This window comes from Haliotis cracherodii, unplaced genomic scaffold (assembly GCF_022045235.1).
Source record: "Haliotis cracherodii isolate W230 unplaced genomic scaffold, xgHalCrac1.p SCAF_11, whole genome shotgun sequence".
Lineage (NCBI taxonomy): Eukaryota > Metazoa > Mollusca > Gastropoda > Lepetellida > Haliotidae > Haliotis > Haliotis cracherodii.
In genome coordinates this window covers 20,936,043-20,961,506 of record NW_027266266.1, presented here as the reverse complement: position 1 = coordinate 20,961,506, position 25,464 = coordinate 20,936,043, and the positions used below count along the sequence as shown (strand labels likewise).

Sequence of the window (25,464 nt, the reverse complement as noted above, 5' to 3'; positions counted from 1 at the left end):
CCACTACCGAGGCACCCCCAGCTCCCGCGCCCGTCTGTCCCCACTACCCAGGCACCCCCAGCTCTCACGCCTGTCTGTCCCCACTACCGAGGCACCCCCAGCTCCCGCGTCCGTCTGTTCCCACTACCGAGGCACCCCCAGCTCCCGCGCTCGTCTGTTCCCACTACCGAGGCACCCCCAGCTCCCGCGCCCGTCTGTCCCCACTACCCAGGCACCCCCAGCTCTCGCGCCTGTCTGTCCCCACTACCGAGGCACCCCCAGCTCCCGCGCCCGTCTGTTCCCACTACCGAGGCACCCTCAGCTCCCGCGCCCGTCTGTTCCCACTACCGAGGCACCCCCAGCTCCCGCGCCCGTCTGTCCTCCCTCCATCTCTGTATCAGCTTCATCATCTTGTCGCTGGACTCCTGCTGTTTCTGTGGAGTCATGTGCTCAAACTCCCCAGCATTGAGACGATGACCAAACACCTCCATCTATCAAAGTAAACAGATACAAATAATGTGAACATTAGTTAGTACTTCAAAACATGCAGGCATACTGAGCAAGTTCTTCAATGTACTTAAAACACATACTGCTCATTCAGTTTTGCCTGGTGTCCATGCAAGAACTGTCCTCCATTGACAGATAGAAGGACAGTATATCAGGACAAGAGTTCAGAAATATCTGACACTTCTGTCTACTATTGTTGTTTTGCAAAACTTGCTGTTCAAAGAAATATTTCTTGATAAATAATAAGTATTTGCTCTTATCCTTCACATTTACCTGAGCTCTCTTGAGGTCATCCACATTCTGTCTGATGTAGCCCTCGGTCTCCTCATCCAGCTCCTGACTCTCATCTCCCTCGCCATGGGCAACTGGAACCACACAGGATATACAGCATATAGCAGGAACACTCAGCATAGGAGTACATACATCTTCCCGAGGCAAGAGAGTTAACTGACTATAAAAGTCCAGTTTCCACCCTTGCCGAACTAGGCTGGTATTATGGAGTTACGTTTTGGCTGGACTAACCAGTCTATGCATCATCCGATCAAAATGACGCAACGAAATCGAAATCAGGTTTGTAAACTGTCGTGCAGATTTCGGTCGATTGCAGGATTTGCAAAACATGGACACCGTCATCTCATTGTCAACATATATATGTTTTTAATCAAGGTGCTCACAAGGCCTGTTTTATCACAATATAGATCATGATTATCGATCAGATCGTCTTGACTGGGCGCCGCCATATTGTTTGAAGCAAATGCAAGTGATACGAGAGGTGGAATCTGGTCCATAGGAGAGGCTTGGAAGGGACATAACTTGTAATAGCCACTGGTGGCGATACAATCGAGCCCAGGTATTCCGGGCTAGTTCGACAAGGGTGGAAACTGGACTTTTAAAGTCAGTTAATTCTCTTGCCTCGAGAAGATGGAGTACATACAGAGTTTTAATCGCATGGTTACAGTCTGACTCCGGATCAACAGTCAGGTGACTGCGAGGGGCTATACTTAGCAGCATGTGCAGCGTCTTTTGAAACATTTTTTTTTTCAAATTGACTATCATCATGTCAATGTTTTATAAAACATTTATTTTAAGTATTCTGACTTTTTACTTCACCAGCTGGTTTGGAAACCTGTCTGTTTCGCAACAAAAACAAACTGTTCAAAATCTGTAACATGGCAAATAAAATCATTGGCTTTTCTCTCAGGACAATTGGTAGTATTTCTGAACAGCAAATTGTTAATAAGGAAATAAAGTAAATTGGCACGGCTCCCATGGCCAAAAGCTATGAACACACAATACCATTTTAGAAAGTGGTCAAATGTAACATATGTTATATTTGGGATTACACTTTCTGAGTAAAGTACAGATTCTCATACTTTTTTGGGTGGGATTTGAACCCACACTGCCAGAGTGAGGCACCCAATCACCAGCACACAAAGTCAGCAATCAGCCTCACTCTAACAAGTGGGTTCGAATCCTGGACGGGACTCCACCCAAAAAAGTACGAGAATCTGTACTTTACTCGGAAAGTGTTATTCCAAATATAACATTTGTTACATTTGACCACTTTCTAAAATGGCATTGTGTGTTCATAGCTTTCGGCCATGGGAGCCGTGCCAATTTACTTTATTTCCTTTATTAACTATGTTCTGTTCAGAAATACTACCAATCAGCAATCATACTAAGATCACAGCAGGGGACACCAGAAATGGGCTTCACATAACATGACCTTTGTCAGGAATCAAACCCTGGCCTCCAGTGTCACCACTAGGCTACCCCACCACTCCCTATCCCCCTGTTATGAAATCAAAATGTTACTCCCAACCACTGAAAACATTCCTAGTTCTGCTTCTGATATGTCCAAGCTGTCACTCACTCCTGTCCATGCTCTGCTTGACCCTGGTGAGGAAGTCCATCACCGCCCTCTCCCCCTGCCCTGCGGGGGTCAACTGGCGGGACGGGGTGCGGGGGGACACCTCCTGTATGACGGGTAGCGAGGACACGTGGGAGGCAGGAGTCGGTGGGGGAGGTAGAAGGACTCGGCTGAAAAAGATTTGTTTCAATGTATTCCTTCATTACTTTAAGTAACAGAGTATTTTCCTAACAACTCACATCATGTATGAGCCAATGCTGTATATTGAAACAGATCTGTTTCAATTATTCCTTGATTTTAATGTATGTGAAAAGCTGCATTTCAACTCTGACATTTTGATAATTACTTTTAGTAACAGAGTATTTTCCTAACAACTCACCTCATTGATGAACCAAGGCTGTATATTGCAACAGATTTCTTTCAAATGTATTACTTGATTTTAATGTTTGTGACAAGCTGCATTTCAACTCTGACATTTTAATAATTACTTAGAGTAACAGAGTATTTTCCTAACAACTAACATCATGTATGAACAAGTTCTGTAATTGAAAAAATACTTGTTTCAATGTATGCCTTGATTTAATGGATGTGACATGCTGCATTTCAACTCGGACATTTTATTTATTACTGTTAGTAACAGTATTTTCCTAACAACTCACCTCATGTATGAACCAATGCTGTACATGGAGGGTGCAGGAGATCTCTGAAAACAACATTGGATCAGCAATAATTTTTCAGAACTGTTTCAGCTTCAAATTCTGCAAACCTCATTCTAGTTACCTCCACTGCAAGAATCCAATCTCATTCAAATCCAATCTTTTCGTACAATGTGATTCCTCTGTACATCAAAATCTGACAAAGCACACATAGCAAACGTTGACCACCCAGTCAGAATGAGTGAGTGAGTGAGTGAGTTGGGTTTAACGCCGCTTTTAACAGTATTCCAGTTATATCGCGGTGTGTCAGCTTTTGTGGGAGGAAAGCCCGAAGTGATGCATGTCTCGGACATTTACCACTTCGGTGAAACCCACGAGCACGGGTATGGTGCTGACTAACTTAGAAACATAAGTGGAGCGAACCGGGATTCGAACCCACAATCATAGGTTTCTGGCGTGCCCAAGGGACGCAACTCTGCACAGCGAATCGCGGCGCCTTAGACGACTGGGCCACCCGTGCCCCCCAGTCAGAATGAATACACATAGACATTAGATGTCAGGCTTTTTAAACCATTCACCTTTGTTTCTTAGGGTTAGAAACTAACAGTTTTTGTCCACTAGTCCTTATAATGATAACATATAGCAAACCCTTAAAAAGGGCAAATTTCTACTAGACCTTATGATACCTTTACCATTGGGCAGTTTGGCAAGGACAATATGACTAGTGCTAATTTCTCACGCTGATTTCTATTTCACCTTGATTTGGAAATTTGAATCTTTGCAAAAGAAAACCATGACAGAACATAAATATACCCTTGATAGTAGAGACTTTTGATGTAGATGACACTACAGTCCACTACACTACATTCTAAATAACTCTAAATCGGGAATACTCTGCTTAAATGTCAATAGTGTACATGGCAATGAATACCCTGTACCCAACAATATCTTGATATCTTGAATGGAGGGGGGCACAACAGTAGAAGGAACAGCACAAACACACACTTTTGTAAAAAATAATCTACAAACAACTTGATAAATAATAATACCTTCTCAATCAAATTTTTTTTACAACAAGTTTTAGAACAAAAGTGTGTAGAGGTTTCTACGATGTACGACCTCAAATACATACTGGCTTCTACAATGTATGACCTCAAAGAGTCAAATACATACTGGCTTCTGTTGTCTCTTGAGAGCCTCCACCTCAAGCTTCAGCCTCTCGATCTCATCTTGGGCGTGCCGTTCTCCATCCATGCGGTGACGTCGCTCCTAGAATCAACAGAGAAAAACAGTTATGTCAGAGGGTTATTACTTGATATCTTATGTGAGATCAATGATTTCTTGTGTGAGATCAAGACATTATTCATGTGGGATCAAGACATTATTCGTGTGGGATCAAGACATTATTCGTGTGAGATCAAGACATTATTCGTGTGAGATCAAGACATTATTCATGTGAGATGAAGACATTTGTGTGTGATCAAGACATTATTCGTGTGGGATCAAGACATTATTTGTGTGAGATCAAGACATTTGTGTGGAATCAAGACATTATTCATGTGGGATCAAGACATTATTTGTGTGAGATCAAAACATTATTCGTGTGAGATCAAGACATTATTCGTGTGAGATCAGGACATTATTCGTGTGGGATCCAGACATTATTTGTGTGGGATCAAGACATTATTCGTGTGGGATCAAGACATTATTCGTGTGAGATCAAGACATTATTCATGTGAGATCAAGACATTTGTGTGGGATCAAGACATTATTCGTGTGGGATCAAGACATTAATTGTGTGAGATCAAGACATTTGTGTGGGATCAAGACATTATTCGTGTGAGATCAGGACATTATTCGTGTGGGATCAAGACATTATTCGTGTGAGATCAATATATTTTTCATGTGGGATCAAGACATTATTCGTGTGAGATCAAGACATTATTCATGTGAGATCAAGACACTTCTTGTGAGCATACAAGTAATGTATCATGTGTATTGTGTCAGACCTCATTTTAATAATTTGAAAAATTAATTTCTTATATTAAATCCTTATAGCATACCTTGTCCTTTCATAAGTCTTCATTCCAATTTAGAAATCTAAGTTATGATTAGCATGATAAAACCTATACATAGAAAAGGAGATTTAACAAGGTGAACATTTATGAGCATAGTTAAGATTCATGGAGTCACCTCAAACAGCTGCTCCTCCAGCTGAATGCGTTCCTGCTCCACTCTTGTTCTTTCAGCTGCTGCAGCTCGCATAAACTCATCCTCATCCTCCCTACAAAACACCATTCAGCCTCTTTTACAGACTAGTTAATGACTTGGCAACACATGACAAGTTTCGAAACTTTACTGTTATTGCACAGTTGTTAATTCTGGTTGATATGTAAACCAATTCTTAAAGATATAAAACCAATAATTTGTGTACACACCTCCTCTCCCTCTCCTCCATGTCTTTCTTGGCCTGTTCAGCATCTCTCTGTTGCTGTAGCAACCTGGAGTGAAGATGCAACAGTATGTGAGTATCATCAAGATGACAGGCACCAGGGTACTACCTGGCATCAAAGACTGAAATTATTTCAGGCAAATTGTGATGGGTCTCATCTTAAAAAACTTCATTGCATTAGACCTTTGAAGATTCGGGGTAGAATAGGTCTTCAGCAACCCATGCTTGCCTTAAAAGGTGACTATGCTTGTCATAAGAGGCAACTAACGGTATCGGGTGGTCAGGCTCCCCATCTTGGTCATCGATCCCAATTGCGTGGGTCAGTGCTCATGATATCAATCACTGGATTGTCTGGTCCAGACTAGATTATTTACAGACCGCCGTCATATGGCAGCAATATTTCTGAGTGTGGCCTTAAACAACAAACCAATCAATCAAAAATTCATAACAATAGGAAAATAATTTGTGTTTGGAAATAAAAGTTGATTGTATGTCACTGTATGGCTCCTGCATTATTTGGTATTTTTTACCACAAATATGTTTAAAATAATATTGAATTAGGTGATAACCCTACTGTGTTTTCAATGTAGGTGTAGGAAATGATGTTCTTACTGTTTGGGGTAGGGCTGGGGGGGGCTTTGTGTACCTAATAACATACAGGCCAAAAATTGACAAGTAATACCTTCATGTTATTGAAATACTTGTCTATATTGTCAAGTGGACACACCATACCCCGCCTTCCATATAAAAAGTCCTGAATCTGCCTTGAGTGTCCCCACCGACCTTCTCCCCCTCCCCCTCCCCCACCCTCTCCCCCACCCTCTCCCCCACCCTCTCCCCTTCCCAAGTTCCACTACTCACCTCTCCCTCTCAGCCTCACGCTCCTCCCTGGCCTTCCGTCTGTCCTGGGGCTTGGTGTAGGGGGGTACCAGGTCATTGTACCAGTGGCGCCATGGTGGGTGCTCCGCTGTAAACATACACTTAACTCCCAATATCTCAAAAAGTCATCATCTAGAGAATAACCAATGACCGACAAGGAATTACAGATTCTCTGTCCACAGTGACTTAATGATGTTAAGGTGAGGGACTTACAGCAGTCATTACAAGGGGCAGATAATCCAAGTTTCCAGTAGGTTATTCTATATTCTATATATACATTACTCATTGGCATTTTAGGAGCAAAAATTGAAGAAAAAACATATGAAATGTCAACCCTACAGAAAAACTTCACTGAAGGCAAAGCTACTGTTCAAATGACGTAATGTAATCAATTTGTGACATCATGAACAATGGGTGACGTCATATCGTATAACAATGAAGCATTGTCACGTTATATGGCTTCAAATGACCAATCAGTATTGAGTATTGCCGAAATGTGCAAATATTGGAAACTCATAACACAAAATCATTCAATCCTTAAGGATTATATACTCACTACCAAAAGAAAAGGGGAACCATAGAAACACATAGAGAAGTATGTACATGAAGAACAGGTGTTTCCAATGTGTACCACTTATTTATAAAACTAACAATCAGTCAAGTGTTACCACAGAGTGTCTATATTCTCATCATGATTTGCTGCATGTGATCTCCAAACTTTACACGCTGCACGAGACAAATGGTGCATCTGGAGTCGTGGGTCTATGACGTCACATGTGATGCACGAGCATCGCTTCACACAACATACCAGTATGTTTGCTTGTGCATCAAACCAATCTAATATCTCTTGAATATGAGGAATTCTTCATATATTAACTAACATGTATGGTATTCACGTTTCTTTTGAGTGTATTAAAGTAATTTGCACTCAAATAATTCTGACTGACAACAAAACAGATTACCTTGTGTTGGGTCAAGGTCAGGTATCACTACTGTAATAGGTCACCTTGTGTTGGGTCAAGGTCAGACATGGCTACTTTAACAGGTCACCTTGTGTTGGGTCAAGGTCAGACATGGCTAATGTAGCAGGTTACGTGTGTTGGGTCAGGGTCAGACATGGTTACTGTAGCAGGTTGCTTGTGTTGGGTCAAGGTCAGACATGGCTACTGTAGCAGGTTACCTTGTGTTAGGTCAGGGTCAGACATGGTTACTGTAGTAGCAGGTTACTTCTGCTGGGTCAGGGTCAGACATGGCTACTGTAGAAGGTTACTTGTGTTGGGTCAGGGTCAGACATGGCTACTGTAGCAGGTTACTTCTGCTGGGTCAGGGTCAGACATGGCTACTGTAGAAGGTTACTTGTGTTGGGTCAGGGTCAGACATAGTTACTGTAGTAGCAGGTTACTTCTGTTGGGTCAGGGTCAGACATGGCTACTGTAGCAGGTTACTTCTGCTGGGTCAGGGTCAGACATGGCTACTGTAGAAGGTTACCTTGTGTTGGGTCAAGGTCAGGCATAGATACTGGAACCGATTAGCTAGTGTAGGGTGAAGGTCAGTCGTAACAAGTGGTACACGTTGCCTAGTGTTGGGTGAAGGTCAGGCATGGAAGCCTTCTGGTCTCAGTGTTGAGTCAAGGACATGCAAGAAGACTACAGTATCAGGCTACTGTCAGGCACATCTATAGCATCAGATTACCTTGTGTTGGGTCAAGGACAGGCATGGCTGCCTTCTGGTTTCGTGTTAATATGGGGTACAGTTCCCGATAGTGATGTTTCTTCACCTTACAAAACAAAATAGATAAATAAATATCACTGAAACCAAGAAAAAGATAATTCAAGGCTAGAACAATATAATTTTCGTGTTTTCAGACAGCTTCCCCAAACTTTTGAGCAAGTGAATTATTTTGTCATTGTAACTTTGTACCATGTGTGAAACTGAGACATTGTTCCTGTTCCCGTTCCGCTAAAACCATTTTTAATTATTTAAGTAATCGTACATCATAAAACAAAAGTGTTAGCTAACAAACAAAGAGTCTGACTCTGACAAGCCTATGGCAGCAGTATGTAGGACGTATCCTAACCAATCCTTCCTGAGTTGGCAGCTACAGATACTTCTCAAACCTATTGCTATTAAGTTGTTTCAAAATCAAGTTATTTTAACTAGGAACCAAATCCTTTAAAAGTCTCTATAGAGATCTGTTCTTTTCCTTTGTAATTTTAAAGATCGATAATTGGAATTATCATCGATTGGAAGTATTTATCGATGTGAAAATTGTGTCATCGGTATTAAAATACCTAACATATACTATTGTGATGAAATAAAGTTTAGATTTACCAAAACAGTCTTGTCATTATAGGGGCGGTCGGCGGCCTAGTGGTTAAAGCGTTCGCTTGTAACGCTGAAGACCCGGGTTCGATTCCCGACATGGGTACAATGTGTGAAGCCCATTTCTGGTGTCCCCCGCCGTGCTATTGCTTGAATATTGCTAAAAGCGGCGTAAAACCAAACTCACTCACTCACTCACTTGTTATTATAAAAATGTTAATTGCTGAAGATGGAAAGTAACTGGTTTTGTTATATCTCAAATGTCCACAAAGTAATCCCTGAATAAATGTGCCACCACTCAGAGGAGTGAAACTCTTATTGCATACATGCTCAGAGACACTTCTCCAATATTTATCAATAATTGTTCGATATTTAGTAAACGATCTCTATTATCTGTATTGAGTAAGGGTGAGCTTCAGGCCCTATGATCACCTCCCTATCGGAGCACCATACCTCGTACTGGAGCTGTGCAACAGTCAGCCGTGGACATTCCTTCACCAGGGCATTTGCCATGGATGTGGACTAGAATGAAAATATAATGAACATGAGCACATAAATGTTTAACAACAACCATCAGGGCATCTTTCACTAAAACCAACATGACATCTTCAACTACAACCAACATGACATCTTCAACTACAACCAACATGACATCTCCAACTACAACCAACACCACATCTTCAATACACAACCAACATCACATCTTCAACTACAACCAAAACTGAAGCTAGGTTGGTAAATGGGTCGAGGCCAAAACTAAAATAGAATGGACATAGTTTGTTTGTTTGTTTGTTTGTTTAACGCCGCATTCAGCAATATTCCAGCTATATGATGGCGGTTTGTAAGTAATCGAGTCCGGATCAGACAATCCAGTGATTGACAATATGATCATCGATCCACGCAATTGGGATCGATGACATGCATCAACCAAGTAAGCGAGCCTGACCACCCGATCTTGTTAGTCGCCTCTTACGACAAGCATAGTCGCCTTTTATGGCAAGCATGGGTTGCTGAAGATCTATTTTACCCCGGATCTTCACAGGCCAGAATGGACATATGATACACTGGATACTGTTGGTTGTTGTTTAATGCCACACAGGGCAGTATTCAAGTGATATGACAGCGACCAGTGATCGATATTGTGAGCTACGATCTACATCATCGGGTACGATGACATGCATCAACCAAGTCACCGAGTCTGATCCATTAAGTCAAACCTAACGAACAACAGAGGCTGCAGGGGAGCATTCTAATCTGGCCTTCCCGTGGAGTCACTTGCTTATCAAAGATACAGTGCCTGAGAATCAAGATTACCCCTGTTCCTAATTAAGGGCACAAGTATGACAACAAATTGACTGCACTTGCTTGAAGCTAGCTAGATGCAACTGTAACAATATGGTTAACAAGAAGCTCACCGATTTGGCCTCCTTGAGTTTATCCGCCATTAAACCCAGTAGTGTGGCAGTGACAACAGCCAGCCATTCCGTGGAAAACCCTGCCGCGTCCATGCCGATCACATACTGGTCCCACACATACAGCAACGCATCCATCTGGAGGTAGCCTGGGCATGCAATGGTGTCATGCTATTTACATGTGCACATCTACACAGTTGTTTAGTCCGATAGGATACCTGTCCCCGTCAAGATCTGAGGACACTTCTATATGTCTCATCAGGTAAACATTCTAATCGGCCAATCAGCATCAGGGCTTCTAAAATCTCAGCACAAGTGACCGAAGCATTCAGGACTAGTATGTCTGCTTTCTGTATCTCAAACATGAACTCTCAATGCCTAAACAAAAACCTGTACAATAATATTGACATGCATGTTTTATACATCGTGTCATTTCTGTTTGCGATGGCATCTACACCTATAAAGGCGTACCATAGACGCTATGTTTGTGTTGTGTGGCAGATTTCTTTAGCTAACATTTCCAAATTAAGGTGGTAAAGAAATGAAATAGAATCATTTTAGAAAGCTGACATCTGATTGGCTAAAGATCCCATGGATCCTTCATTTAGATTGGACAGTCAAAGTTCACTCAAGGTTCACCTGAATATTAGCACAGCATTATGAATTCATATTTCCTTGATATTATCAAAAAACATACAATCTACTTTATGCTCTCTGACTATATTCATTTTCTAATACAGGCATCAGATATGCTTGCCTGAATGCTTGTCTGAATGCTTTGCTCAATACAGAGAATTTTAAGCCCCGGTGATGCTTGACTAATCCTAAAGTTCACATGATATGACCTCCTATGGAGTTGTTGTGAGATCTAAATGCAGACTGGTATCATATCAGAGGAAAAGATCTGTTTCATGAGATTTCACATTCACATATAATAAGATACATTTACTGACTATTTAACATACAACCTGGGACTATGACTGAAAGATATTTTGACAGTTTCAGCAATATGACAGTCGAAAATAAGTCATCTATTATTGGCCGCCTGCAAATATTCCTGAACAAAAAGGGAGATAACTAATGCAACTTTATTGCGATGCCTGATCTACAAGCTCCTCACATGATTATCTTATTCCCAGGGCTCTGTATACAGCTGCTATCACTCAAAACTCCTGTCTACAATACTGCAGGGAGTTGGGATAAGTGATGATGCAACACCAAGTTGTTTATCTTCCCATCAGTTGTTTTGTTTGTTAAGTCGTATTTCTATCTAATATTTTTAAATGGGTCCACAGTGTAACCATGGTGATGGTAGTAGTTGTATTTTCCCAATCAACTGGAATCTCAAAGCAATCTTGTGCATGCGTTTATGTGAGTGTGTGCGTGCGTGCGTGGGTGCGTGCGTGCATGCGTGTCTCTGAGTCTGTGTCTGTCTCTGTGCCTGTAATGCAGTGCTTGGTGGGAGAGCTTGACAATACACACTAGAATATAAGGCTAAAAAGAATAAAATAATTGGTTCTCAGGCAATGGCTTTTGAAAATTAAATGCGGGCAGGCAGTGTTTTTTGTTGTTTTTTTGTTGTTCAAACTAGTATGTTACCAAATAAACAGCTGTGGGAAAGGTCCTCCCTACATAAATGTATTCCTCGATGACTAAAATACAGGAATACAGTATTTGACTACCATTGGACTTGCAATATTTAAGGATTTAAAAAAAAATAAATTTAAAATGGAAATAAAAATGAAACGTGCAGCGAACTTTATGATGCGGGCGATGCCTGAGAACCAAGACTATTATTTCTTTTAGCCTAGGAAGGTATTGGGACATACTGGAGGGACAAGAGTAAAAGCCCCCCGAACTCCCGGACTTCGTACAACTATTGCTCCATGACTCACTGACAAACAACTATTGCTCCATGACTCACCGACAGACAACTATTGCTCCATGACTCACCAACAAACAACTATTGCTGCATGACTCACCGACAAACATGGTCCTGATGAGCGGCCGCACCAACTCCGTCAACCCCTCCATCAGCAACACCTGCGAGCCTTTCTCCGTCGCCACAATCTTCTCTGAGATCAGGGATTGGAGAAGTTTAGAAGAGTGAGTGATTGTGTTGGCTTTGACACTGCTGTGAACAGCACTTCAGCTAAAGGGCCTAGGGTGTGTCAGCTTACTGTCGGGGGTCAAACATATTGACCATTGATGATAACCCATGCAAGCACAGGTCTGGTGCTGACAAACTAAGGGTCATAATCAGAGCAACTCAAACCATCAGAAGGACCTGACACAATTGCCGTATATCGCTGTCTATAAAGCAACCCCACGTATGAGACAACCCCCCCTGTGCAAGCCTTTAAAATCGATGCTAATTCATATACCCCGTCTATAAAGCGAATGAAAATGAAGCACGTCACCAGCGCACACACAATCCCTACAATTACAATTAAAATGTGTTTGTCTTCCAACCGAAAAAAAATACATCGTTTCCCTTCAGCGAATTCAGGGAAACGAACAGATCATAACAATTAAACTTGGTCAATATAAGTTTAAAAGTTGAGATAAAGCAATGACATGACAGCTCAATGTGAGAGGAAAACCCACAGTGACACAGGTCATGACCTTTCATGGTTGGTTGGTTGGTTGGTTGTTTAACGCCGCACTCAGCAATAGTCCAGCTATTTGACGGCGGTCTGTAAATAATCGAGTCTGGACCAGACAATCCAGTGATTAATATCATGAGCATCGATCCACGCAATTGGGATCGATGACATGCATCAACCAAGTCAGCAAGCCTGACCACCCGATCCTGTTAGTCGCCTCTTACGACAAGCATAGTCACCTTTTACGGCAAGCATAATGACTTTTCAAGAATCACAAGCCAAGAGTCACTTGGTTTCACGATTTTAAACTCTACCAGCAGATCCCAATTGGTTTCACGATTTTAAACTCAACCAGCAGATCCCACTTGGTTTCACGATTTTAAACTCAACCAGCAGATCCCACATGGTTTCACGATTTTAAACTCAACCAGCAGATCCCACTTGGTTTCACGATTTTAAACTCAACCAGCAGATCCCACTTGGTTTCACAATTTTAAACCCAACCAGCAGATCCCACTTGGTTTCACGATTTCAAACTCTACCAGCAGATCCCTTTTGACAAGGGACACAGAAATGTCCATCACCTTAGATTATTCTTTATATATTTTTGTTAAACGCCACACTCAGCAATGTTACAGCTATATGACAGCAGTCTGTAAATAATTCTGTCTTGACCAGGCAATCCAGAGACTGACATCCTGAGCATCGATCTATGCAATTGGTGCAGGATGCGCATCAAGTCAGCGAGCCAGGCCCCATGATCCCGCTAGTCGCCTCTTACGGCAAACATGGGTTGCTGAAGACCAATTATAACCCGGATCTTCACAGGGACTATATGACCTTCAACTACTGAGCCATCCGTTATGAAGAATATAGACAACAGATTACAAGGTCACATTTTGAATATGTGAACGAGGTACTAAAATTTCACTCAAATCACAGGGGGCAGTCGAACATATACTGAACAGAAAAAAGTTAGGGATCACAAATATTTTTGGGGATATCTTTTTGTAGTGAAGATTAAGTTTCTTTAAATGTGTACCATTCTGCATTCATGCTCCCTAACTTGTTTTGTTCAGTATATATCAAGTAAAAGATTCAGAAACAGAACTGAATTGTCCTTTTATATAACAGGATGTTGCTGATGTTGCCATGACACAAACCTTTAGACGGAAGACAGTTCTTGGCAATTGTTTTGCTCACTTCAGGATATAACTTCTGTAAATGTTTGGACACCTTATCCACAAATCCTTTCACTTCATCAGCGTGTTCCTTCAAAAAAACATTATGAAGAAAAACATTATTTCAAAAATATTTCAGTAGCATGAGTGTCCCAGTTGTCTAAGGCATCACTGTTCGCTGTGTAGAGTTGCCTACTTTAAGTTTGACAGAAACCTATGATTGTGGGTTCAAAGCCTGCTTGGTTTGTCTGCACCATACCCTTGCTCATGGGTTTCACAAAGCTGCTTCGCTCAAGGCAAGGGTTTAAACACACACGCTCACTCACAACATGCTTCACAACATGGAGATTAACATTGCATTCAAGATTACACTATGGATCATAAACAACTGCTTTATATAAATCTTTTTTCCAACTCTGATATGCAATGTGCAGCGTAGATCATGTTAGCTAGTCTGAGCATGTACTGTTGTGTTGGTCATCTGACCCCTACGACTCCAGACCTGTGAAGATCCAGGGTAGAATAGGTATTCAGCAACCCATGCTTGCCGAAAAAGGCGACATTGCTTGTCATAAGAGGCAACTAACGGGCTTGCTGACTTGGTTGATGCATGTCATGGTATCCCCATTGTGGATCGATGCTCATGTGCATTTGATGATGTGACCTACGTCTATGTCTTGCTTCACACCGTTGATAGATGTACTAGACATATCTGGGTTAGAAACTAACAGTTTTTGCCCACCTTCTTTATGATGATAACATATAGCAAAACCCTTAGAATGGGCCAATTTCTACTAGTCCTTAGGATACCTTTACTATTTGGCAGTTTTGTAAGGACGACAGGACTAGCGCCCATTTCTAGTGCTGCATATGCATGGACAGTACCCAAATACAGTCAAGTCTCGTTTATCCGACACTTGTTAATCCGACAATCGGCTTTATCCGACACAAATGATGGGAATCAGTGCTGTTTAGACCCGTTTATCCGACAGTCTCGCACTCCGACTCCGACACACCTAATTTGCAACGATTTGCTGAAATCACTCATTAATCAGTCTCGTTAATCCGACACGATGATCAGCGTACTCCATGGTCATCTGCCCGCGAGTACATAGCCCCGTGTTTTGATGCGAGAGGAGTCGGCGAGTAGCTGCATATTTAAACGGCTGCAGAGATGTGTTTTGTGTTAAACTTTAGAGGTTGCATGATTAGAAAACATATTCCGCGAACAATGTAACATAACAATATGAATATTTCCTTTTTCCTTTTTTATTACAACATGTTTGAATCGTTATCTATCGTGTAGTTGTCAAATTTTCGATCACGAACGTTGATAATACCAAATTTCGTTTATCCGACATACTCGTTAATCCGACATAATCATATGCAACCAACAATGTCGGATTAACGGGACTTGACTGTACATGACAGACTGACTTGTACACTGAACACAAGCACAGCAGCATGCTGCATACCTGGGATCCGGAATCAACCATGAATCCTGGCCGAGACGCCATGTACGTGAGGAACTCCTCCACCAGCTGGGCGACCAGACGACCAGACGCAGGCTCACGTCTGCAAGTAGGTTCACAATCATACAATGGACAACAGACAACTCTTGTTTCTGGAGTAGGGTGCGAAAATATATTTTGCTTTGCTGGGGAGAGAGTTTCTTTTGTGTTGAACAGGGTGTGAAGATGCTCTCTGCTTTGTGTTAATAACTAAATCAATATGCATGATTTTGCTAGCCATTAGTTCTAAATGAAATTTCCAGGCATCGAATAACTCAACAAAACTTAGATCTTGTAGAGTATGGAGTGAGTATGGTTTTACGCCACTTTTAGCAATATTCCAGCAATATCAAGGCAGAGAACACCAGAAATGGGCTTCACACATTGTAGCCATGTACATCGAACCCGGGTCTTCGGCAGGACGAGTGAATGCTTTCATCACTAAACTACCCCCATCCCCCAGATACATCATGTAAAGGTGTTGTTTTAAAGTATGTAAACTTTGACAAGTCAGTGAACAAGACTGGACATTCAACTGAGAACAAACACTTTATTTCTGGAAAGTACCAAGACAGCTTTTTCAAAATGAAAAGTATACTTTGAAGCAGTTTTATGGATAACAACTTCTTTACTACAAATACACAACGTTTCATGGATACTTAAATTCTTTCCCATTTATCAGGTGAATGAAGGGGCAGGAAGTAGCAACAAAGTAGCTATCCAAACGACTACATGTCATGAATAATGTTCTTCAGGTAAGTAGCTACATGCCACATCTTCTAGAGATGGAACGAGCTCAAATTTACTACCTGGGTACCCAATGCCATATTACCCGACCCGACCTGACCTCACCCGACCCGACCCGACCTGACCCGACCCGACCCGACCTGACCCGACCCGGGTACCCATTGTAGGTCTCAAGAGTTACATATTGTCCGAATGGGAATTGTTTTACCTGAGCCCTGGCAAAAGCTATTTAGATACACATATAAAACCATCAGATCATGCCTACACTGAAGTCGAGTGAAGTTATATCGTTACCAAACGTATAAAAGTCAGAAACAACACATGCAAAGTCAGAAAGAAATGCAAATATAAGTGACTTTTATTGTTATTGTATTTAAACAATATATCACGTGACTAACCACGTGTCCAAGTAGTCCTGTGGGTACCCGGGTCCTGCTGAGGACCCACCCAACCCTAGTACCCTAGTTACCCGTCCCAGCCCTAATATCTTCATGACAATGGTGACTGCAACAGGGAAATCTTCATGCTATCAAGGGGGCGGTCAGGTAGCCTAGTGGTTAAAGCATTCGCTCGTCACGCCGAAGACCTGGGTTCGATTCCCGACATGGGTACAATGTGTGAAGACCATTTCTGGTGTCCCCCGCCGTTATATTGCTGGAATATTGATAAAGCAGCGTAAAACCATACTCAGTCAGTCATGCTATCAAGTGCTCCCAGTAGTGTTTGAGATGGTACACAACAAATAAAGTCAAGTACTGGTGATATCGCCATTTGTTTCAATCCTGGTAGAACAGGTAACATGACTGCATGGCAATTCTTAGCATGGTGACATTTGATGCAGATTTGAAATGAAGTTTTGGTGGAGAATGGGTCCAGGGTATTTATTAAAATAGAAGGAAGATATAACACATCTGGACACTTGTCACTTGCCTGTTACAAAATCAGTTTAAGATTTGTGATATCACCATGGTTTTTTTAATTCTTTTTTGTTTAACACCACACTCAGCAATATTCCAGCTATATAATGGAAATAATCAAGTCTAGACCAGACAATCCAGTGATTGACATCATGAGCATTGATCCCGCAATTGGGATACGATGACATGCATCAATCAAGTCAACGAGCCTAACCGCCAGATCCTTTTAGTCGCCTCTTATGACAATTATAGTCGCCTCTTACGACAAGCATGGGTTGCTGAAGACCTATTCCCACCCGGATCTTCATGGGTTATCCCCATGTCTTACCTGGACAGAGTGCTTGAAGCCACTTGTACGAACGGCACTGCCAGAAAGTGGTCTGTGTCCTGTAAACGTTGATGTGTTTCCTGCCGAGCATGGTGGTACGACAACACTGCCTTCATAGCATAGAATGCCCCTGCATAGAAAATAGAGATGCATTGCTGCCATTTCTTTTTTTTCTTTTTTTTGAATATCAACGTTGATGAGCCATATTGATTCAGCATTTCTTTTGTTTTCATTCAGTTTGTTTGATCACGGACCTATATAACCGTTATACAAGTCTGTGGTTTAATAGTGTATGAGTGAGGGTGCATTCATTTGTGAACCTGTTAGTGACCCAATTTTAGTCATGAAGTGAACTAAAAAATATGATAGGTTCATATGCAATCGCATTAAAATCAGATCTTAGAAGTTGCTACCGCTAAACAAAGACCTGGGGACATCTCATTATGGGTCAATTCAGAAAGACCCTTCATCTGACCAACCAGGGCGTGGTTTACCAGATCAGAAACGTGACAGTGGGAATGTGATTTCTAATCATGCAACCTTGAAAAAATTTAACAAGGTATATTCAGAAAGACAGTTTGTGGCTTTATGACTGAATCCATACAATCTAGACCATCTATTCACCATTCCGTAATGTTAATTTGTTCAGTTTTCAAATTTGTAATCGCAAATTTGTCAAAATATGTTTCAAAGCATAGGTGCCAGTTTGATACTAGTGTCGTAAAACACGAGAAAGCTGCCTTCTGATTGGCTAATGTCGACTTCTTGTCAGTAATTCCATTGGTCGGTCAGAGTTTGTGAAAGGTCGGTCTGATGTGACCCGAATTGGGATGTGCTCAGATCTTTGTTTAGTTGTAGCGAGATCTAAGATCTGATTTTGATGGGATTGGGTTTATATGTAAGGTGTCTGTCTGTGATTTATCTCCCCTTGTCAGAAACTCAAGTCAATCGTCACAACTCCCCCCTTTCCATAACCTACAAGAAGACTCGTCCCCCTATCGATCAATGTTATGTGCGAAAATACAACAAACCAATCAGAATGTGCGTATGATTTCAAGTTCTTCATCATAGAATCCCTCAGAAATAATTTTTGATTTTATATGTCTTGCATCAAAAAATATACCCAAGACACAGTTAAATGTGTTCAATCATACTGTATAATTCTGCATGTCTAGATGTGCTTTGAATTGCATCTGAAATATATATAATATATGGGGAAATATTTGTGAACCATAACGCAATGCGTTGACAATTGTTTTAGGTATGCCCATTTGCACTAAGACGGAACCCGGTCGCAAAAATGGCCATGAGAGAGGCACGAGTCGCTATTCGAGTTGGTTACTCAAGTTTGGCCTTAGTAGCACAACTCACAACTTCACTTCTCTAACATGTGCTTCAGGGAAATGGTAGTGTATACCTGCACTTAAACTTAAATGATGCTACAAAAACTAGACAAAATGTTGATTGTGTGGCATATTACCTCTGAAATAGGGTACTCAAGTTCGGGTTGCGTTTTGAGACACAGGTGCTGAAGTCCATTTTTTAAACCCATCAGAGCCCTAATACTGTGAACATACCATGGTGTGACACAGTGTACTGTTTGACCTCTAATCAGTCCCCTAAAGACACAGACCACAGAACTCACCGACAGACCCTTGGATGTCTGCAAATGTTGACTCAGATGCCAACAACTGCTCACATTTCTGTGAGATCTCGAGGTCATCGGGGGATATAGCAGTGCGAGGATCTCTGTTAAGAATATCTATGTACTCTTTCCGCACTGAAAAAACAGTTGCATGACACATGATACACAAGAGGTGGATGCTTAGTAGCAAACAATGAAACCCTGTCAGTCAGGACCCTGTTCATTCTAAACCATACATGATACATTTCAGACGTTTACCTTTGGATGGTCAGCATATTTACAAAGGACATAACACCTATCCTATGATTCATAACGAATACAGAAATCTCTACATACTGACGTCATGGTATTTTGTTTGTTTGTTTGTTATTTAACGCCACACTCAGCAATATACCAGCTATATGACGGCGGTCTGTAAATAATCGAGTCTGGACCAGACAATCCAGTGATTGATATCATGAGCATCGATCCGCGCAATTGGGACACGATGACATGCATCAACCAAGTCAGAAGTCTGACCACTCAATCCGGTTAGTCGCCTCTTACAACAAACATAGTCACCTTTAACGGCAAGCATGAGTTGCTGAAGACCTTTTCTACCCCGGATCTTCACAGGTCACGTCAAGTGGATTAAAAGGGGGTTATTTGTTCTTATTGGAAGTTAAAGTGGAAATATAATTGGAAATTCTGACATTAAAATATAAAAAATGGCAATGGACTGTTAATTTAACATATGGGGGATGCACTGATGAACATACTGAAAAATGGCCCTCCCAAAAGTTTCTTTATTTCATGTATACCCCATACAGTGACAGCAATGGAGTATGTAATTAAATGTACAAAAGTTTAAATACTATTTTAACAACAACAAAAAACACTGCTTAGATTTTAAAGATTCTCCCAAAAGGTTTGCCTTGTCTCATTATCCGCCCAAAACATACTAAGGCTGTGATGTTTTTAGTCCCCTTCCCAGATTCTTTCTTGAGAATCCTACTTACCTCCCTTTAATAGCTTACGACTGGATGATAAAAATCTATCAATGAAATACATACACTTAGGATTATTAAGGTACAGTCTCCAAGCAAGCTGCCTAATTGCCTCTGGCAGAGGTTGATTGAAACAGACATGTAGCTTTGCCTTCATCTCGGGCCAGCGACGCAATAGACTAAGAGCACCTTCCTCTGCGGAATCGATAACAAGGTCAGACTTTGTTGAGAGCGGGAAGTCATCCATCAGCTGTTTAGCGACATCTTCATTTAGATGCTGATCTGTCATGGAAGATACCTTCCTGGATAGGGCAGCAAATACTGATCCTGAAGTTTGGAAAAAAGTGTTGACAAATATTACAGTTAAATTATGGATTTCATAAGAGTTAAACGAAGAGTCTGATAAGGTGAACGTCAATCCAGACATGGAAGTGGTATGTCACACCAGTTGCAGTAAGGTTGCATCTGAGATTTAATTCTGGGTACCAAGTGCTTTCCAAGTCCAGCCTCAGACCTAAGAGTCGTTTTCAATGAGAATTCTTGTTTTGTTTGTTTGTTTATTTGTTAACTCTGCACTCAGCAATATTCCAGCTATATGATAGTGGTCTGTAAAAAATTGAGTCTGGAGCAGACAGTGAAGTGATTAGCATCATGAGCATCGATCCGGACAATTGAGATGCATCTAACGATGACATGTATAAACCAAGTCAGTGAGCCTGACCACCTGATCCCGTTAGTTGCCTCCTAGGACAAGGATGGGTTGCTGAAGACCTATTCTAGCCCAGATGAGAATGAGATAATTTAGTCATCAAAGGCTTTTGATGGGTAGAAGTATCTGTTGGTGATATTATCTTAGTAATTTATCCATACTAATGCATAATTACAGATTAGACCTACAGATTACAGATTAGACTAGAAAAACTTCCATGCAGTAATTTATTAAATACCACAAACCAAATACCCGATGCCACTGAGTGAAAGAGCTGCATGGATATGTTTTCTATGCACATCTGTTCATAAAGCCTTCGAAATCCATGCTAGCCTGAGACTACTAAATTGTACTAAGAACAAGTAAAATAACAATTGTGTAACTCATTGAGTATAATAGCATCTTAATCAGTTCTCAATGCTTTAATTTTGCCACAAATTGGAACAGAATCAAACTGACAGAAAATGTAAACAAAGTCTTGTTCAAGCAGAACTATATACAAACTCTGAGGACTAGCGAAATAAAGTTTCCACTAGTCCTTGGTACTTGTCTTAGAATAACAAATTTATAAGGCTGTTCCTACCTCCTTCAATGGCCTTGGTAGCCCTTTCCATAAAGAGTTCCTTTTCCGCTTCAGAGAGGTCAGTAAAATACTGAACATGGCTTTCTGTGAGCTGCTGCTGAATTGCATCATGGAGTTCATGAAGAAATGCATTCCATTCCTGGATTAAGAAATGTTCACATTCATAATTCCATGAACACGAACGTCAACAACAATTTAAGCGATGTCTTTAATAATAACCATGGTTTTAATATTAGGGCTGGGACGAGTCACCCATCCCCCTATTACATGACCCTACCCGGGTACCCACCCCCCTATTACATGACCCTACCCGAGTACCCATTCCCCTATTACCCGACCCTACCCGGGTACCCACCCCGCTACTACCCGACCCTACCCGTGTACCCATTGTAGGTCCTAAGAGATAGGTACAAAATGTCCAATTGGGAATTTTGTTTACCATAGCCCTGGCAAAACGTATTAAGATACATGTATTAAACAATCTGGTCATGCACACACTGAAGTTGACTTAAGTTATATCTTTTATTTAACTATATGAAAAGTCAGAAAGAATGGGTGCATAGTCAGAAAGAAATGCAAACATTAGTGACTTGTAGTGTAACCCAAAGACGTACGTCCGTGTGTAACCATATAGAGTTCCAGATAATTTTTGTCATTAAACAATATATCACATGACTAACCACGGGTGCGGGTAGTCCTGTGGGTACCCGGGTACTTCTCAGTACCCACTCGACCGAGCTACCAGCCCCAGCCCTATTTAATATATAATTCATAAAATCATTCAAAGAAATATAAAGACAAGATAGACACAATTTTATGGATAAGAATTATAAATTCCATTGACATTCAAGGCACAAAAACATTTATAAATGAATAATATCCCAACCGGTCCTAATTATCGTAATCTAGCGATTTAGGTATTTTTCCTGGATCTCATTTCTCTTCTAATACCATGTCTGAGAAAAAAGAGACTTGCCTTTGACTTTGTTATGTCTTCTTTACAATCCAGCAACCACTTCGGGTAGCCTTTGGTCGCCATATTGTAAACAACTTCGATACCAAGGGTCTATTTGTAAGGCTAGTTATTATTGGCCAGTGCCTAATTTCTGTCCAATCAGTTAATGCCTTCTATAAGCTGAAGGAACGCACACAAAACGCAAAAGTGTCCAGCATTCATTAACGATTTATTATCTTTCGAATGTTAAATGCACATTTCTTGGTGTACATTTGATTTTAATTCGGCATAACTACATAGGAATCTATATGTAGGCATTGAAACTGGACAAAACTCATTTTTTAATGATACTTTCATTATCCTGGAACACATTAAAGGGGCACTGATCTAACGCAATTCCCCGGACTGGTTGTTGCCTTTGTTATTGTTTTTTCCCCCGCCAGTACCCGGATGATACGCAACGCAACTGAGCGTGACCAGAGACTGGGCTACCGTCTGCAAGGACAGCTAAATAAACTTGGAGGCTGGAGGCAATATTTGTTTTACGCATTTTTGCATAAACACTGATTGGTTAACTGTGATCTATTAAGATTTCGACAAAGGGCGCATGTTAATTAATTTCTTCAGCCTAAACAAACAGACAAAAAGAACAGCGGAGCTCATCGGATGTCGTCATTTGGAAATACCCCAGATGGTTATAGTTTAATACTAAAAAAAGTATCCATGCAGTGAAAGCTTTTTCGGATTTCGGCTTACGTCGATAATACGATTACTACTCCCTTGTTGTCATCCACGTTTTCTCGTATAACCCTACACTTGTGTATTTGTCGTCATTCACTTGATGCTCAGTTAATGAATTTATTACAGGTACAATTAGTGGTAGCACCACTTAGATTACCTGACAAAGGTTCCCATTTGGCATATATTGTGTCTGGGGTAATTATTCAATCTAAATCCAGGTTTGAAGTGAGGTGAAATGTGTGTTATGTAATATGCACGTGGCAGCCCAGCAAGAGGTAAATGATCAGTTGATTTACTTTTTTGTGTAAATCAACGGATCGTTCCTAGTCATCAAAGGATTAACAGAAAATACGTTGATTGATTAATCACAGTTATCTTGCACAGTGGATATGTCAAGAGTGAGTGTTTACATGTCTAGGTTTACTAAAACAAAGGGAATACACTCATATCATGGCGTGAAGTGCTGATGTAAAAACAACATACTTTGTTCAAAGGGTTAACTGATAATACGTTGATTGATCATTGTTATCTATCACTCAATGGATTTTTTAGGAACCGTGGACGTTATGAAAATAGTTGTCACGTGGGCTTTCTCAGCCGACCATTGAGACTTGACACCTATGTAAAATACCTGAAACAATCCAAGTGATCAGTTGAGAAACGAACACGGGTTATAATATCCCGAAACGATATTTATCTTTTAAAATATTTGATTGTTACTGAGACACGTGACATCGAATAAGTTTCTTTGTACAGCTGCAGACGAATGGGATATTGTTCCTTTGTGTGGATATTCACGGATACATTCCTCGAACAAGGAAGCTGCCTAAAATTTATACACATAAATTTGGTAGGTTGTAATTATGATATTTGCATTTTGTTTTCCTTCATTTGAACCGATTCGTCCTTGTTTCTCTACGTCTTGGTTGGGAAATTCTTCAATGAGCGATAGACGTTGTTTTCACAGGTCATTTCCTTTGTAAGCGTGTATATATTACCATCAATTTGTAAAATGTGATTCTCTCAGGCAATTATAAAATGTGTAAATAATTCAGTCATTTTGACTAAAAAATCTGTCCAGATTGATTAAGACTATCAAAAGGGCCTACAAACATCACAACAGATTATTATGTAGGATTAGAAGCCAAACAACATAGAAATGTACTTTTCAACGTAACATTTTCAGTCTCTTGGTGATTACATTAAACATCAAAATGTTTGGAATTCGTTATCATAATAATACAGATGGAAATGTTTTTCAGTCACTTCGTAAAATAACTGAATTTTTAGACGTTTAATAAATTTGTTACACATTTGACAGTAAAAAATATACACACAATAAAAAAAAGCAATGCTCAGGTGAAATATTTACTTTGTGTTGCAAGTCAAAATAGTGTAAACGAAAATCGCAAAATTACCAAGCAAGTGACTTATCAAAACTTCGTCACCATTACCGATGCTGCCCACAAAGATGCCTACATTTCCTTATTATCTCGAAAACTGTATTTCATTTTGTTGATCAATGTGACCATTCGCCCTTATTACTACCCATAAAAGTGACTAATGCGCTTACGAATGGCGCAGCAGAGGTCGCGAACTAGTCTAGATTTCTGCTATACATCCGGGTACTCACTGGGAAAAAACAATAACAAAGGCAACAACCAGTCCCGGGGAATTGCGTTAGATCAGTGCCCCTTTAAAGATTAATATCTGTACATAAAAACGTGAAGTTTAATCAAAATACTATTGTGCAAACACATTGCTACCACAAATATATTAACACATTTCATTTCTCATTTAGTAGGCTTTTATGCAGGAAAATGTATTGGTATTTGTAAATAAAAACCTATTTCCTTTAGAACAATTCTCTGAAGGGATGGATTGCATAATAACAGCTCTACAAACAACATACCATAATTCTTTGCAATAACATTACATATATTCCACTACAACGCGTGATATACTTTGCATGTAAATCACGACGCGGAAAATAAAGGCTTGTTTCAGATTGCTTGCTCTCTTACAGAAAGTTCGCAAATTTTGTTTTACCAGAAGTTTCGAAGTATTTTAATAGGGGAAATTATGTTTTGATTTTAATTGGTTCAACAAAACCAAACTATAAATATTCTGGTTCGTAAAACTAGTATCTCATTAGATAAAGTATGTTTACTCAAAATATTTATGATCTCTATGTTCACAACATGTCTGTACGACTGCAAAACCTTTAACTAACTGTGATACCTGGTTTATCTACCGTAGCAAACCTTTATATCTTCATAGATGTTTAGAGAAGAAATTACAATTTTTATCAACAAGTAAAGAATTTTTTATTATCTTTGATATATCATTTTAGAAACGATACCCGCACAACGGTGTAGAGTTAACATTTGGGGGAGCAATATACAATGTAGCGTAGCGCAACTGAGACCGGGAACCAGGTTTGTTGTGTAGGAAATTAATAGACCAATCAGCGTTCGC

General features: G+C 40.5%; 1 protein-coding gene across 1 annotated transcript; it reads right to left on the bottom strand.

Moving 5' to 3' along the window:
* Positions 1-300: 300 nt before the first annotated feature.
* On the bottom strand, positions 301-22,329 carry LOC139455553 (uncharacterized). Its single transcript, XM_071237105.1, has 19 exons — positions 22,267-22,329; positions 21,291-21,429; positions 20,065-20,325; positions 19,013-19,147; positions 17,368-17,497; positions 15,340-15,439; positions 13,847-13,955; positions 12,060-12,152; positions 10,081-10,226; positions 9,119-9,187; positions 8,036-8,120; positions 6,326-6,431; positions 5,451-5,513; positions 5,206-5,296; positions 4,186-4,281; positions 3,016-3,059; positions 2,360-2,526; positions 760-851; positions 301-470 (listed from the first exon to the last, which is right to left on the bottom strand). The coding sequence occupies exons 1-19, from the start codon at positions 22,327-22,329 to the stop codon at positions 324-326; spliced, it is 2,136 nt and encodes a 711-aa protein (XP_071093206.1). The 3' UTR covers positions 301-323.
* Between the last annotated feature and the right edge of the window lie 3,135 nt (positions 22,330-25,464).

Excerpts from the sequence above, each read along its gene's own strand:
- LOC139455553 (XM_071237105.1), bottom strand. The coding sequence starts at position 22,329 with ATGGCGACCAAAGGCTACCCGAAGTGGTTGCTGGATTGTAAAGAAGAC. Across the intron at positions 10,227-12,059 it reads CATCAGGACCATGTTTGTCG|GCTACCTCCAGATGGATGCG; the intron begins GTGAGTCATGCA and ends TTGCATGCCCAG. Across the intron at positions 4,282-5,205 it reads TGGAGGAGCAGCTGTTTGAG|GAGCGACGTCACCGCATGGA; the intron begins GTGACTCCATGA and ends TGTTGATTCTAG.